General features: G+C 35.1%; 1 protein-coding gene and 1 non-coding gene across 2 annotated transcripts in view; one reads left to right on the plus strand and one right to left on the minus strand.

The window, feature by feature from the left end:
* Positions 1 to 14,396, plus strand: part of LOC136028171 (uncharacterized) — a gene marked incomplete in the record, with an annotated part of 66,270 nt that overhangs the window by 12,326 nt on the left and 39,548 nt on the right. Inside the window, 2 exon segments of the mRNA XM_065705860.1 lie at positions 5,266 to 5,472; positions 9,680 to 9,778. Coding sequence (XP_065561932.1) covers positions 5,266 to 5,472; positions 9,680 to 9,778 — 306 coding nt within the window.
* Trnak-cuu (transfer RNA lysine (anticodon CUU)) lies at positions 11,107 to 11,179 on the minus strand. The gene has a single exon. It is a non-coding gene; the product is annotated as a tRNA-Lys (tRNA).

Consider the following 14,396-nt stretch of genomic DNA (forward strand, 5'->3'; position numbering starts at 1 on the left):
ACTACTACTACTACTACTACTACTACTACTACTACTACTACTACTACTACTACTACTACTACTACTACTACTACTACTACTACTACTACTACTACTACTACTACTACTACTACTACTACTACTACTACTACTACTACTACTACTACTACTACTACTACTACTAATAATAATAATAATAATAATAATAATACTAGTAATACTACTAATAATAATAATATGAATAATAATAATAATAATAATAATAATAATAATAATAATAATTCACCACCGCATCATGTCGCCTTAAGCCAACACAGCTACGTACGCTCCTCCTTCAACCCAATATATTCAAGGCCTCCCTCTTTACACCCTCCCAAGAAGTACCCCTCGAGAAAATTATAGCCAATAAACGACAGAGCATTCGCACGGGATTATTAAATATCATTGCAAAAAATTATTAAACAACAAAAATACCATTGTTATTAATTAGTTAATGACATAGGTCTCCAGTCCCAATCGAAAAAAAAAATATTTTTCTTTTGCCGAGAAGGGTTTTCACAAATGTGTGCTTCTTGATTGAATTTTGTTTACTGTTTTTCACCTGGGGTAATTCTACCGAATCTGATGTCCTAAAATATCGCGAGAGGACTTACTCAAGAGGAAAATAAACATTCTTGTCACTTTTCGCAACCAAAGAGATTCCCCTCAACATGAGATTAATCTCTGCCGTTGTGTGCTGCAAGAAAACAATCTCAACTAAAGTTGATCTTGCATGCCACTGAACAAAGACCCGAAAATAAAAATCGATTTAGAACATTCGTCAAGTTCCCAGTCTCGAAGAGTATGCTGCCGTGCGGTGGTATATTTGTCTATAGCCCCTTTCCTCCACACTTTCATCTTTAGCAAATCTTCAGATCGATTTTTACAGTACTAATTTAAGAAAAGAAACTGTTTCCACAAAAGTATTTTTCCAAGGAAAAATAAAGAGCTACATTAATTTGAAGATGAGCAGAATTAAATTCAAATAACTTTTCAAGCACAAAACACCATTATTCACCATCAATCAAACAGTTCGTGGTAACGAACTGTAGTAAGGAGCGACACGGCTCAATAGTAACCGAAACTCTAAAAAATTGAATTTTGATACCAATAATTACATCAAAAGAATCGCATTTAATGCTGATTTAAATATATAAGTTTCATCAAGGTCAGTTATACCTATCAAAAGTTACGAGCCTGAGAAAATTTGCCTTATTTTAGAAAATAGGGGGAAACATCCCCTAAAAATTATACAATCTTAACGAAAATCACACCATCAGATTCAGCGTATCAGAGAACCTTATTGTAGAGGTTTCAAGCTCCTATCTACAAAAATGCGGAATTTCGCATTTTTTGCCAGAAGACAGATCACGGATGCGTGTTTATTTGTTTTTTTGTTGTTTTTTTCCCCAGGGGTGATCGTATCGACTGAGTGGCCCTAAAATGTCACGAAAGGGCTCATTCTAACGGAAATTAAAAGTTATAGTGCCCTTTTTAAGTGACCAAAAAATTGGAGGGCACCTAGGCCCCCTCCCACGCTCATTTTTTCCGAAAAGTCAGCGGATCAAAATTCTGAGATAGCCATTTTATTCACCATAGTCGAAAAACCTAATAACTATGTCTTTAGGGACGACTTACTCTCCTGCAGTCCCCGTGGGAGGGGCTGCAAGTTACAAACTTTGACCTATGTTTACATATAGTAATGATTGCTGAAAAGTGTACAGACGTTTTCAGGGGGATTTATTTTTACTTAGGGGGGAACGTTGAGGGAGGGGGGTTATGTGGGAGGATATTTCCATGGAGAAACTTCTCATGGGGGAAGAGAATTTCAATGAAGGGGGCGCAGGATTTTCTAACATTATTTGAAAAAACAAGGAAAAAATATGAAAGTTTTTTTCTACTGAAAGTAAGGAGCAGCCTTAAAACTTAAAACGAACACAAATTATTAAACATATGAGGGGTTTACCTCCTCGTTATACCTCACTCTTTACGCTAAAGTATTTTTTGTAATTTCAACTATTTATTCTACGGCCTTTGTAATTCAGAGGTCATTCTTAAGAAATTGGGACAAAATTTCAGCTTTAGTGTAAAGAGCGAGGTATCGACGACGGTTGAACCCCCTCATAAACGCAATAAAAACATACGAATATAGGAGTTCGTTACGTAAGTTAATTCGTAAGTTACGTATATTTTTTACCAATGAAAACGTTTGTAAAAAATTAAAAGTTCCAGTTGCTTTTTTAAGTAATCCAAAAATTGGAGGGCAACTAGGCCTCCTCCCTCGCTCCTTTTTCTCAAAATCTTCCCGATTAATTGCAATTAATTAATGTGCAAATTTCGTTTTAATTATTTATGTGCGGAGAGCCAAGATCAAACATGCATTAATTCAAAAACTTCCAGAAATTAAATAAAAAAAAAACAAGTTTTTTAAAATGAAAGTAAGGAGCTACATTAAAACTTAAAACGAACAGAAATTACTCCGTATATGAAAGGGGTTTTTCGTCCTCAATGCCCCGCTCTTTACGCTAAATTTTCTTACTGTTTTAAAAATAGAGTTAAGAGAAAGAGTCATACTTTAGCGTAAAGAGCGAGGCGTTCAGGAGGAAAAGCCCCTTTCATATACGGAGTAATTTTCGTTCGTTTTAAGTTTTAATGTTGCTCCTTATTTTCATTTAAAAACTTTCATTAAAAAAACTTGTTTTTTTATTTAATAAATGAATAGAAACCAAAACGAACAGAAATTGCAATAAATAACAAAGTCCAACTCAAAATGCGGAAAAATTACCACAAAGGGGAGCATGGCAATCCCCCCATGTGTCTTCTAAAGACTAGGACATAATTTGTACTTTACTGAAAACAGTCTATAATTCGAGTTATGTGTTTTTTCTTTTCATGAAATATAAAAAAGGAAGAAAAAAGATCACCATCATACCCAAGATTATTGGAAAAAACAATTGAATGTGAATTGAAAGTTTAATATACATATACTTGATATTTATTGCTGAAAGTCTTAACAGTTTGTATTTAGTACATAAAGATAAAAAACCTTTATAATTTATTTTGTATTCACTAAAGTGTAAATTATGTTCTGTGTTTTGAAGTTACAGGGGGGGGGGGTGCCAGCTCTACTCCTCATAAAGTTTCTACTTGTTTTAAGTTTGACTTGGTCAAACTCAAGTATAAATACAAATACATAAGGAGACGTATGCTAACCAATTGATGATAACAGGTTACAGTAAAAAGAAAATAAAGAATTAGTTTTTATAAGAGGAGGGGGCTCAAGACCCTTAGTTGACGGTTTTGGACCATGAAAAAAATGATTGGCTGGCTTAGCATTTGTATTCCCTGGCATCTTTCGACCAAAATCGATCTTTTGTGGCACAAAATGACAGAAAAGCAACTTTTTGCAGCACGGTCTCCTTTGCTTTTTAAATAGGCCGCTGATCCCACCATTCACGATCACTAGCTCGATATGATCACCTGTCAGGGCTGCCAACAGCGATACAATTGTACCATTTTGGTACATTTCACCTCCAAAGGAACATTCTGGTACAATCACAAATTTCCTGGTACATTTTGCAAAATGTGGTACAATATGGTACAAAAAGATTTGACTGGGCGTCAGGACGCAGCGAGCGGAGGGAATTGTAATTTTCATTTGTTTTCTCTTCTAGAGTTTTAAGTTTTCCTTTACACATTTATTTAAGTGCCTCTTATTGGCCTCTTGCGGTCATAATATAGCGGGAAGTAGCGCATGTATCTGTACGGTAAGTACAAAATAGGTGAGCAGCTATTTGGAAGAGTGACACCAAAATGGTCTCTGCAGGGGAAAGGAGGTCTCCCACATATCTTTGGAAGAAGATGTCTGATACTTTGTTCTCTTTCTTGTAATGTAGTTTTCCGATCGTCCACATGTTGTGCGTAGCAAAAAAAATTTTCGTCTTGCCCGTAGCACAACGCGCAAAAAAATAGATATGGTACGATTTTTTGATCAGTGGTACAATTTTAGGGCGTTTTGCGGTACTTTTTCTTCTGAAGCGTTGGTAACACTGTCACCTGTTGGAAAATAGGATGCATGGGTTCCATTAGGGCAACCCGTGAAAAAAAAAGAAACAAAGATTTTTGTTTGTTGTTCAAGGTGGGAGATTGCAATTTTCTTATATCGGGCTTTCGACCATTGTGATTCCAATGATGATTCCATGGTGATCCTATCTGACACTATTTAATAGGGTGTTAAGCTCTTTTTTCGTAATTCTCATATGTTTTGTTTTCGCAACAAACTTTTATTATTAAGTTTAACCGAAATAATACTTACCACTAAACGAGAGTTAAGTGGGTGGTGAGCTGTCGGACAAGGGAGTTGTGTGAGGGGGTCCAGGTGGTGGGAAGCTTTGGAGTAGGAATTTATTCGGCTGAGCTATGTGATCAAGGATTTCATGGGGATCTTCTGTTAGCCTAAAATCGATTGTGTTCCGCTTCCGCCTATCAACTGTTTGATTTTCTGCGGATGTGGCTTCAAATCTTGCTGTGGGTTTTACAATTTTTTCGGTACTTGTCTGTTAAAGCGCCTATGTTAAGTTCTTCATTTATTGACCCACTGTAAAATCGGTTTCTTTGTTAGTATCTTTCAGCTTAGTGGGAGACAATACAAAGAGAAGCGACAGAATAGATGGGAAAAATATAATTTGGGCTATATATTTGCACATTTGGGGGATAGGGGTAAATTATTTGGACAGTGTGAGGTTAGAAAATAATTATCACTTCATAATATGTGGAATAATCGTACCTAGCACATTTTGTATGCAGACCTGTTATGTTTTACCTCCTCCCTCCTATTGTGTAAATATATAGCCCGAATTTGTTCCTAAAGTATTATATTTTCATCATATTCTGTGATATTTCATTAGGATTAGTCAGAGAAATAGGTTCTACTTAGATGAAGAATTTAACATAGGCGCTATAACAGACAAGTAGCCCACCATGTTTTCGTCTGAAATTTAATAATTATTCGTTCCAAGACCAGGATAGCCCAGAGGCTTGAACTTTCGTGATATCGCCATCTAAGCTGCAACTGCTTTCAACAGACGAGAAATAAGTTTTAGTGGAGACGAAAACGCATAAGAACTAAATGTTTATTTCTTTCATAGGTTTGACAATTTGTTTTTTTTTGTCAAAAAAAGTAAGGTCTTAGCAGTTTGATCTGCAAAAACTTTTTGAACAAATAACTTCATACTAATGCATTTGCAGGTCTACTCTCTAGATGTGTACGAAGGCTGTGGCTCAAGTAAGGGGTGCTATGGCGCACCATCGAATTGCGAACTATCGAAAACTTGTAGTGTATTAACAACCTACAAGAAGGTTGATGAAGATAGTTTTGAATTTGAAGTTTATGGTGCTTTAAGCTCGCTTGATAGTGGCTATATTGCAGTTGGAATGTCCTTCGACGACTCCATGGTAAGTGATCGACATTCTAATTGCCTGCTTGTTTGTAAACCTAGTAAATTGTTTATTAAGATTCAATGTTTCTGTTCTGTCAGGTACTTCACTTCTATCAGTTACAAAATACCATCTTAAAGTTAGCTAAACTGGAATGATTTAAAAGTAATTAGACAAGCATATGGTTAGGGTATTGTGTCCCCCATCCTACTCTAGAAGGCCGGGGTTGGTTTGCCAAAGCCAATTGATTGTGTGTGACAAACCTAAAACAACCTATTTGTATGGCGAGGGACGTTTTTAAGGCTCCGACTTGGAACATCGTTTATCAAGCTGAGGGCTCCCCCTCCTCCGGGGGGGGATCTCAGTTGATCAGATATAATTGAAGCTTATGTGTATGAAATCTACTTATATTTATTAATTAATAGATTTGATCACACACAAACGTACAAATAAATGGAAAAATGTGACAAATTCTAAATGATGTATCAAGCAATCATTGTGACCAAGGTTGAACCAGTGGCGACTCTGGCCTCTCTTATGCCCGCAGCAAAATCTTGATTAGTGCCCCCCCCCCCCATATTCTCCCAAAATTTTTCAGGCCAAATTTTACCAAAATATTTATTTTTAACAACATTTTGCCCGCTGTACCCTCTACTTTATTTGAATAACAATAAAATTTCAAAAGTTACAAAATAATTGTAACCGTTCGATTGTTGATTTTAAATTTTTTGTACCTAAAATTTCTGCGCTTGGTGCAAATGCCCCCTCCTATTCACCCCTAAAACTGCCTCTTCTTTGAATCCCCTAACCCGCCTCCCCCCTAAAAAAAATAAAAAATGTTTATCTGGCTCAGGAAAAACGTATTAGAAACGCATGCAAGCAATTTTTTGATGCGTAAAAAAAAAAAAAATAAATTGTAATCCCAACTCGAAGAAAAATCCTGGATACGGTCCTGATTGTGACAAACTGTGATTAAAGAGTGACCCGTACCACTTGTAATCTAAATTTCAAGAAAATAAATTTTGATAACAATATATACATCAAAATACCTTACTTTTCATGGTGTTTACAAATGTGTAAGAGTCAGTAAGATTCATGTAAAATTCACCCGTCAAAAGTTAATGGGATAAAAACATTTGCATAAGTTTAGAAAAGGAGGAAAACACCCATAAAGAGAGAGAGGGGGGGGGGGTCTCAAAGAATTACACTATCAAGTTCTTTTTACCTCTTTTATGTTGCCATCTCCTCTGAATTGGTCATAAATAATCAGTCCACTCTCTGATAATAAAGTTAAATTTTGCGTGATCATTCTTTTTGTCGTTACTGTCCAATTATCTAAAAAAAATTGCTTATTAAAGAAAAAAAGAAATTTGCTCAAATGGAAATAAAACTTAAAACGAATAGAAATTAAATTATGTGTGAATAGGGTATCACAACCGCCGTCCCCACATCAATATCCAGCTCTTAACGCTAAAATTTGAATAACGCTATCCTGAAAACATTCCAGAGTGCAGCAAATATAGAAGGATCCTAATAGCAAGAGTTTTATTTATTGATTACTTAACAAAATGCCTAAACCAAAAATTTAGCGTTTAGAATAGATACAAGTTCAAAATAGTAAAAATCCCTAAACTGTAGCTTTACCGGTTTTTTTTTACAATCTCTTGTATTTTTATAATTCACAGATCTTTGAGGCTTCACTCGTACCTAACACGGAAAGAAACTACCACGAATAAAAGTGAGGTTGCCACCCTCTTAAAATCTCTGAAGACTAGAGTGTCGTTTGCACTTTAATGGAAACGAAATATACCTTAAACAGTTGTTCTTTATCGTTATAGAACTGAAAAACCTAAATTCCTCAATCTCTCGGGAATCATTTCTTTGTAACATTGTTGTAATAACATTTAGGACTTGAGGAGGCTGGTTGGGGTGAATATTCCAGTTTCACATATCTAGAGCTACGAGTTAATGCGAATCGAGTCACCTAGGTTCCGAACTCAAAATAAAAGGTAAGCTATTCAGTAGACATATTGAAAAAAGGGTCACCAAAGCAGGGTTGTCACCACTAGTGATTTATCACTATTTCTAGTAGTTTATATATGTTGCCTCGATAAAAAAAATCAGTAAATTAGCACTCTGATCACTAGATTATTGAAGAAAACGTCTTTCGATTTTTATTTTAATTGGCTGGCAACCCTGCACCAAAGGCCAGTTTTGCCCCAATTTGACTAGAGAAGCCACATGTGGCTAACGCAAAACTTTAAAATGCATAAATATATATACGACTAAAATATTTCCGATATTTCATTACATTTCAGATTCTTAAAAGATTGAGAAGTTGGAACAATTTCAGTTAGGATTTTTTAAGACATTTCTAGGGGATCGTGTATGGATAAAAGCTCAGTAATTAAGGGAGGTTTGGGTCTTGAGAAAGGTCTGACTATTAAATATGGTTAGGTATCCGTCTAAAATTGTTAGGTTCCCAGAGCAAAGTTGGTAATATCAGCATATTCAGAGTCAATTGGGGAAAATTTCCATTGGAATCTGGTAATATTTCCAACAAAGGTTGAAAAATATTTGGGGGATAAAGAGATTTCGTCATGACAAGAAAAGAAGGAAGCAGCTGATTTTATGTTGTCGAGTAAAAGAGACTTGGAAAAATTTATTGCATTCAAGGTGAATTTCAAAAGGGAAGTGTGTCACCTTCATTAAAAATTCAGCTTGCATTTAGGCAATATTAGAGAATTCAAGAGTTTAAAGAGCCCTGTTAGTAAACCCTCTAAGACAATGAACCAGAAACTATCTATGACCCGGAAGTAATTGTTTTATTCTGTATAAATATAGTTTGTTTTAATTTTATTACTTTAGTTTATCTACTGATGGTGATTACTGATGTACGTAGTCGAAATATCTAGAACTTATAATTACTGTTTTTCAATGTCTAATAAAAGGACTTGTCGCCATTTGAACTTTTATTTGTTTGTCATAGAAAGGCAGATTGGTCTTCCAAAAGATACCTAAAAGAAAAGTGTTAAGGTGGGGGGGGGGGCTATTGAAGTAACGGCTGATTGCTTACCTCCTGGTGAAAGATGAAAGTCTGTTTGTAATGACAGGTAAAAATAGTGTCCATAATTATGCTAAATGTGTGGATGTTTAGATGATTTAAACAGTTCCATTAATGCGAGCGCCGATTCATCGAAACATGAAGACAATATCTTTGGGTGGGAAGCATGACGAAGAATATGTGTTAAGAGGGATTTTGAGTAAGCTTTATCATACTGTTAGGTGTCTGGATAGACTACTTTGAGTAAATTACATTTGAAATTGTAGGGCATTATCGATTGAGTGTATTTTATTTTATACATATTGTTGAAGTGTTTTTTTATGTGCTAAGGTTAAATTCTTGTGTTTGTTGTTGTGATCCTATGGCCCGTTTTACAATAAATATCTTCGTATCTATATCTTTATATTTTAAACAATTAACGTAGTATCATTAGTCTGATATGACGTATATTTTCATTGACACTTTCTTCCTTTTAAATATATTGCTTTAAAAATCTATAGAGCATTAATTGGCAAACCATTTATTGATAAACGAGTTGAAAATATTGCTTCAACAAATAAACAGATTGCTACCATTGCTCGTTTCAAATGGTTTTTTTGCCTTGATTTCTTATATTCTTTTTAATTAAATAGGACCAAATGGAAAATTTTTGCAAAAAAAGCACCCTTTTAAAACTGTAAAATTAATTGAGTGTGTCGCAAACTAATTTGCTTATACAAGCAAAAGTATCTGTTTTCTTGCGAAAAACTCAACTCTGTGAACCCATTGATAGTGAAAATGGTAAAAGTAAGGAAAAACTTGTTAATGATCATAAGTGTATACCGAATCAGGGGCGTAGCTCCAGCATTTTATGGAGGAAGGGGTTCAAGAGTGGTCTACGTCCGGAGAGTCAAGGGGCATTGACTATATAATAATTTTTTCTCCGAATTATTGAGGGGCAACTGCCCCCTTGCCCCCTCCAAACTATACCACTGCACCGACTCGACTTTTAGGGGGGGGTCAAGAAAATTTATTGGGTGGGGGGTAAGTAAGAAAAATAGTTATTTTCTCAATTCTCAACTTTTCCAGGATCTTTTAAAGCAATTCCCTTGCCGTCTGTTCCCTTCCTGTGTTTAAACATGACACTGATTATCGTTTTAACTCTTAGTATCAACTCTTTAGGGACAAGACTCAGTTGCTGAGTGTGTGCAAATCAATGGCAAATTCAACCTTTACCATTCTTATAACAACCAGTACTACAACACAAGGCTCTCAGACACGGTACTTTTTTTCTTTTCTTTTATCTATATACTGCTTTTGAATTTTTACCGAGGATATTTTGCTTTCGCTGTAAACTTAATTTAGGCTAGGATAAATTTTATTTAAAAATTACAGACTTGAAATAAGCCCAAAAGAAAGGAAACATTTAAGCAGTATTAGCAGAAGACAAAAGAGGAGTGGCTTTTGATGCTCAGTGGGGTTGTATGGATCTTAGAAGAGAATCGTTTTGTTGAATGTATTTTAAGTAGGGGGTGGGGGGGGGGTTAAGACGCGAGTAATGGACTTAATTAACTTCCCTAGCATAGAGTGCGCGTGGATATGCGACTACCCAAAGTCATGGAACTAGGTGCTATTTTGTTACACATTTTATGAATGGGTTCTTGGAAGGCTTCCCCATCGGGCTTTAATTCCGAGGTGGGAACTACTTAGTTTTAAGCTTTCCTAATTGTTCTTATCTGCTTTTTTTAATCAAGAAATATTTTAGGATATCTTTTACTGCTAAACAAAAATGCATTAATAGTTAGAAAGTAACTTTCCCGAAGTATTTTTTCTTCATGTTTTTTTCTTATGTTCATCATAAATCAAAAAATGCTAATGATTTGTCTAGCATGGCAAACCGACCAAGCATGCCACGTTGAAAATATTTTTTTTTCTTTTTTTATTTAAAAAGGAAAATATATTTCCTTGTTTCTAGTAAATATTGTGTAGTACCCCAGGCGTACACTAGAGTTGCAGTAGCTATATAACACCTCAGCTATAATCAATTTTTTCTTAGCAAATATACCGTTTCATGCCCTGTTTCACAAATATTTTAAAAGGTAGACAACTTTTTCCTGTACAAAGAAGGAAAATTTTGAAGCAAACGGAACTTAATTCCGTAAATTATCAAAATCGTGTTTCTGTCGGTACCTTTTAATTAAAATTTGCTATGTCGTTTAAAACACTGTTTTTTAGACATTTGAAAAGGTCAATAATTTTCCCTGAATAAATGTGAAACAGTTTAGAGAAAATTAAATTACATGTTGGAAATATTTGAAATCATGTTTTCTGTCTGTATATTTCATTTTGATGTTTTGTTCGCCATTTGTGAAATGCATTATTTATTTGAAAAGTTAACTGTTTGCTATGATAAAACTAACAAAATCCCTATATTGACAAAAAAGTTAAGAAGAAATACCAAGTGCTAACCACTAACTGAGAAAAACAAGATACTTCAATATCTTTTCTTTGATAACCCTCTGTCTTGCTCGCCAATTAATGAGAGGAATATAGTGAAACCAACGGTTCATGCTCATAAATCATTTTTAAATTTGAGAGATGAAAAATTTCGCCCAACGTGGGGCTCGAACCCACGACCCTGAGATTAAGAGTCTCATGCTCTACCGACTGAGCTAGCCGGGCTTATTATTGTCATATAACGATAGTAATGTTGGTAAAAATTACTCATGAGCAGCATAAAGGCTGTTCTTTTCAAACTAAGCGAATCTTCAGAATACTATTTTCCAAGTTTTAGCGGGATCTTGGGGTTACATCAGGGGTGTGATTTCGTCAAAATCCTGGGAGGGGTCAAAGTTGGAGCCAATTTTCTCAAATCGAGTGAAAATGACAGTAATAACTAGAATAATAAGCCGTTTGGTAACATAAAAGTACTATTTAGCACAAAAAATACTATGAAGGTACTTTGTGGTTCTATATAAAGATAACTAATAGCACTATAAAGGTAAATATGTACTAAAAAACTGATCTGTTTCTGTTGATGCTTGAACTATACAGGTTTATCTTAGTTTCTACAAGATTTTGGAAGGAACCAAATCTCAGCTGATGGGGGGGGGGCAAACTGTGGCCGGAGAGCAAATCAAGGTCTAGGAGCGCCAGTTGCCCCTGTCCCATGCGGAATTATGCCCTGGGGTGATATCCCGTCTTCCCCTCGTCCCATTTGTGCAGTTTTTTATAAATCCGATCTCTCGATTTACACTCATGTCTTTTCTGTCCTTTCCCTTAAAAGAGGAGCTGTTATCCCCTTGGCACTAGGTTTTAATCTAGCTCTAATGTTCAAATCTGCATTTGAACATTCAAATAATATCATTATTTGTATCAATTAACAACCAAATAAAAACCAATTAACTTCAATGTAGACAAGAACAAACTTAGAAATATTCCTAAAAAAAATAAAAATATTCCTATTTAAATCTTAGCAAAGAAAAGAGCTCCTGCTTGCACTTGACCCCCTTGGAAAGCTCCCTTGCGGTGCTCTTGTGCCTCGTTCTTTCCAATTGGTCTTGGTTTACCCCCCCCCTCTCTGCCCTGGGACAGATCTAGACCTGTCAGCGCCCGGAACAAGAATGGTATTTGGTGCCCCCGGTCATCAAACCTATTATACATATCAATATATGGTTATTTTATTTGTCTATAGAATTTGTCTATATATTGTACATTTATTCAACTATTCTACGGTGTTTGTTAATTAAACGAAACACACGCAAGAATTACGCTTAGGTTAGTTCTCAGAAAACCTGTTTCATAGCCATAAATACAAGTGATGGGTGATAGAATGCATTGGACTTGTATGATTTGGTCTATATATTTACACATTAGGGGTGGGGGTAGGTTAGGCTGGGTTAGGTTAGGGAAGCTGTCAGTACCCCCCCCCCCTAATTTTCAAATATGTAGCCCAAATTATATTATTATATAAACTAAAGGTTGTATGAATGTTATATTTCATTAGGATTTACCTTGTGTCGGGGTGTTTCGTTTAATTAACGAGTACCGTTTTTACTAGTGTTAATGTATTTTGTTTACGTAAACCTTAATTTTTACAACAAGCTTTGCGAAAAACTCAAGATCGCACGTACTTACTTACTTTTACTTACTTTGGTCGTTTAAAGGGAGGAGGGGTTAAATGTCTTTGTATGAAAGTTCGGAGCCATATCCTTTTCTAAAAAACAAAGAGAGCGAGAAATTTCACGAAAAGAAAACAAACGGGACTACGGTCGGTTGAAGGGAAATACAAAACTAAAGCCACGCGAGTATTTAGCTTGTATGAAACAAGGCGTCTTCAACGCTAAGAAAACAAAGATAAATACTAAAATAATCTAAAATCAAATAAAGTCCAAACCAAGAAATAAAAAAAAACAAATATCTATATATATATATATATATATATATATATATATATATATATATATATATATATATATATATATATATATATATATATATATATTGTTGCTACTGTGACTGAGCATCACAGAAGCTAAATAGAGTTTAGCTTCTGTGGCGCTGATTCACATTAGCGACAATTGTACATATTGATATTTGTTGTTTTTATTTCTTGGTTTTGGATTTTATTTGTTTGGTTTTATTTTCTTAGGTTTATCTTTGTTTTTTGTCATGGCTGGCCGCTTCGGCTTCAGTGTCATACCCTATTCTATGTGGATTATACTCAAGTTTGTTACGAGCTGCTCTGTCGTCTAGTTTCTAAGATAGTTTTTAATTAACTTTAATTTGCTAAAGTTTCTTTCATTGGAAGTAACTGCTACATCAATAATTAAATACATCTTCAAGGTGATTGCTATGTTCGGATAGGCATCTTATAGACTGTGTGGGTATATAGCCGACAAAAGATTATGCAGTGTTAATGACACTCGTTATTGCAGTTAGAAATGCCTTCAACCGAATGTCTTGTTGTATGTAAGCTATGAGAGCTTTTTTTTTGCCTCTATTTTTTTCTCTCCTTTGTACGCACAAAAAAACGATTTGTCTAGTAAATAGTTTTCACAATCCTCTTAAAGTAATTATATTGAACATAATTCTTAAGATATCGAACCGCAGACATGACAATACTGTGCTTTTTTATGTACTAATGAATAGTGCTTGAAATGTGAAATTTGAAATGTTGTTCACTCCTTCAATAACTACAGAAATTCGATCCTGACTCTAAGCCTAATAGCAAACATAAATAAATGCAAAATGAACATTGCACCTTTGGACACAATGTGAAAGTACAAAAAAGAATAGTTTGTACATATTAAAATAAGAGCTCTGTGGGTCTTTCCCCTTCTAAACATAACTGGCGGCTATACTTCCTTTAATTTCGGCTCTTTCGGGAAGTTAAAATGTAAAAAAAAAAAACACATAAAAAATAATAAACGCCTCATTTTTATTATTATTATTATTATTATTATTAGCACTGGCACGCTTAAACCCCACATTTCGCAGAAATATTTAATTCGAAATTTAAAACTATAGTTGTGTCGATATTGGGAGCACGATATTAATATTGAAGTTGACAATAAAAAAAAAAAAAATGTGTTGTACTAAATATGAATGTTCCAAACACAAATGCTTCACAATACCACAGGATAGATATTACCTTTGGCGTTCATAGCTCAGAACGGTGCTTTCCACTGGTGTCGTCAGGAAATTGTGACCACCCTTTTAAGGTTGTCAGATTGGGCCACCTCTTCCTGTCTGAACACCATGAAGGAGTCTGAAACGAATGTATAAACCTTTTTCCTACGAGTAGGGTTACCTACAGACGTTTCTAGGGGAGGGGACCGCCCCCTGTCATCCCACCTGTGCCCTCTTTTACCCCTATCTCTCCTTGAACGAAGCCGCC

Source organism: Artemia franciscana, chromosome 6 (genome assembly GCF_032884065.1).
Source record: "Artemia franciscana chromosome 6, ASM3288406v1, whole genome shotgun sequence".
Lineage (NCBI taxonomy): Eukaryota > Metazoa > Arthropoda > Branchiopoda > Anostraca > Artemiidae > Artemia > Artemia franciscana.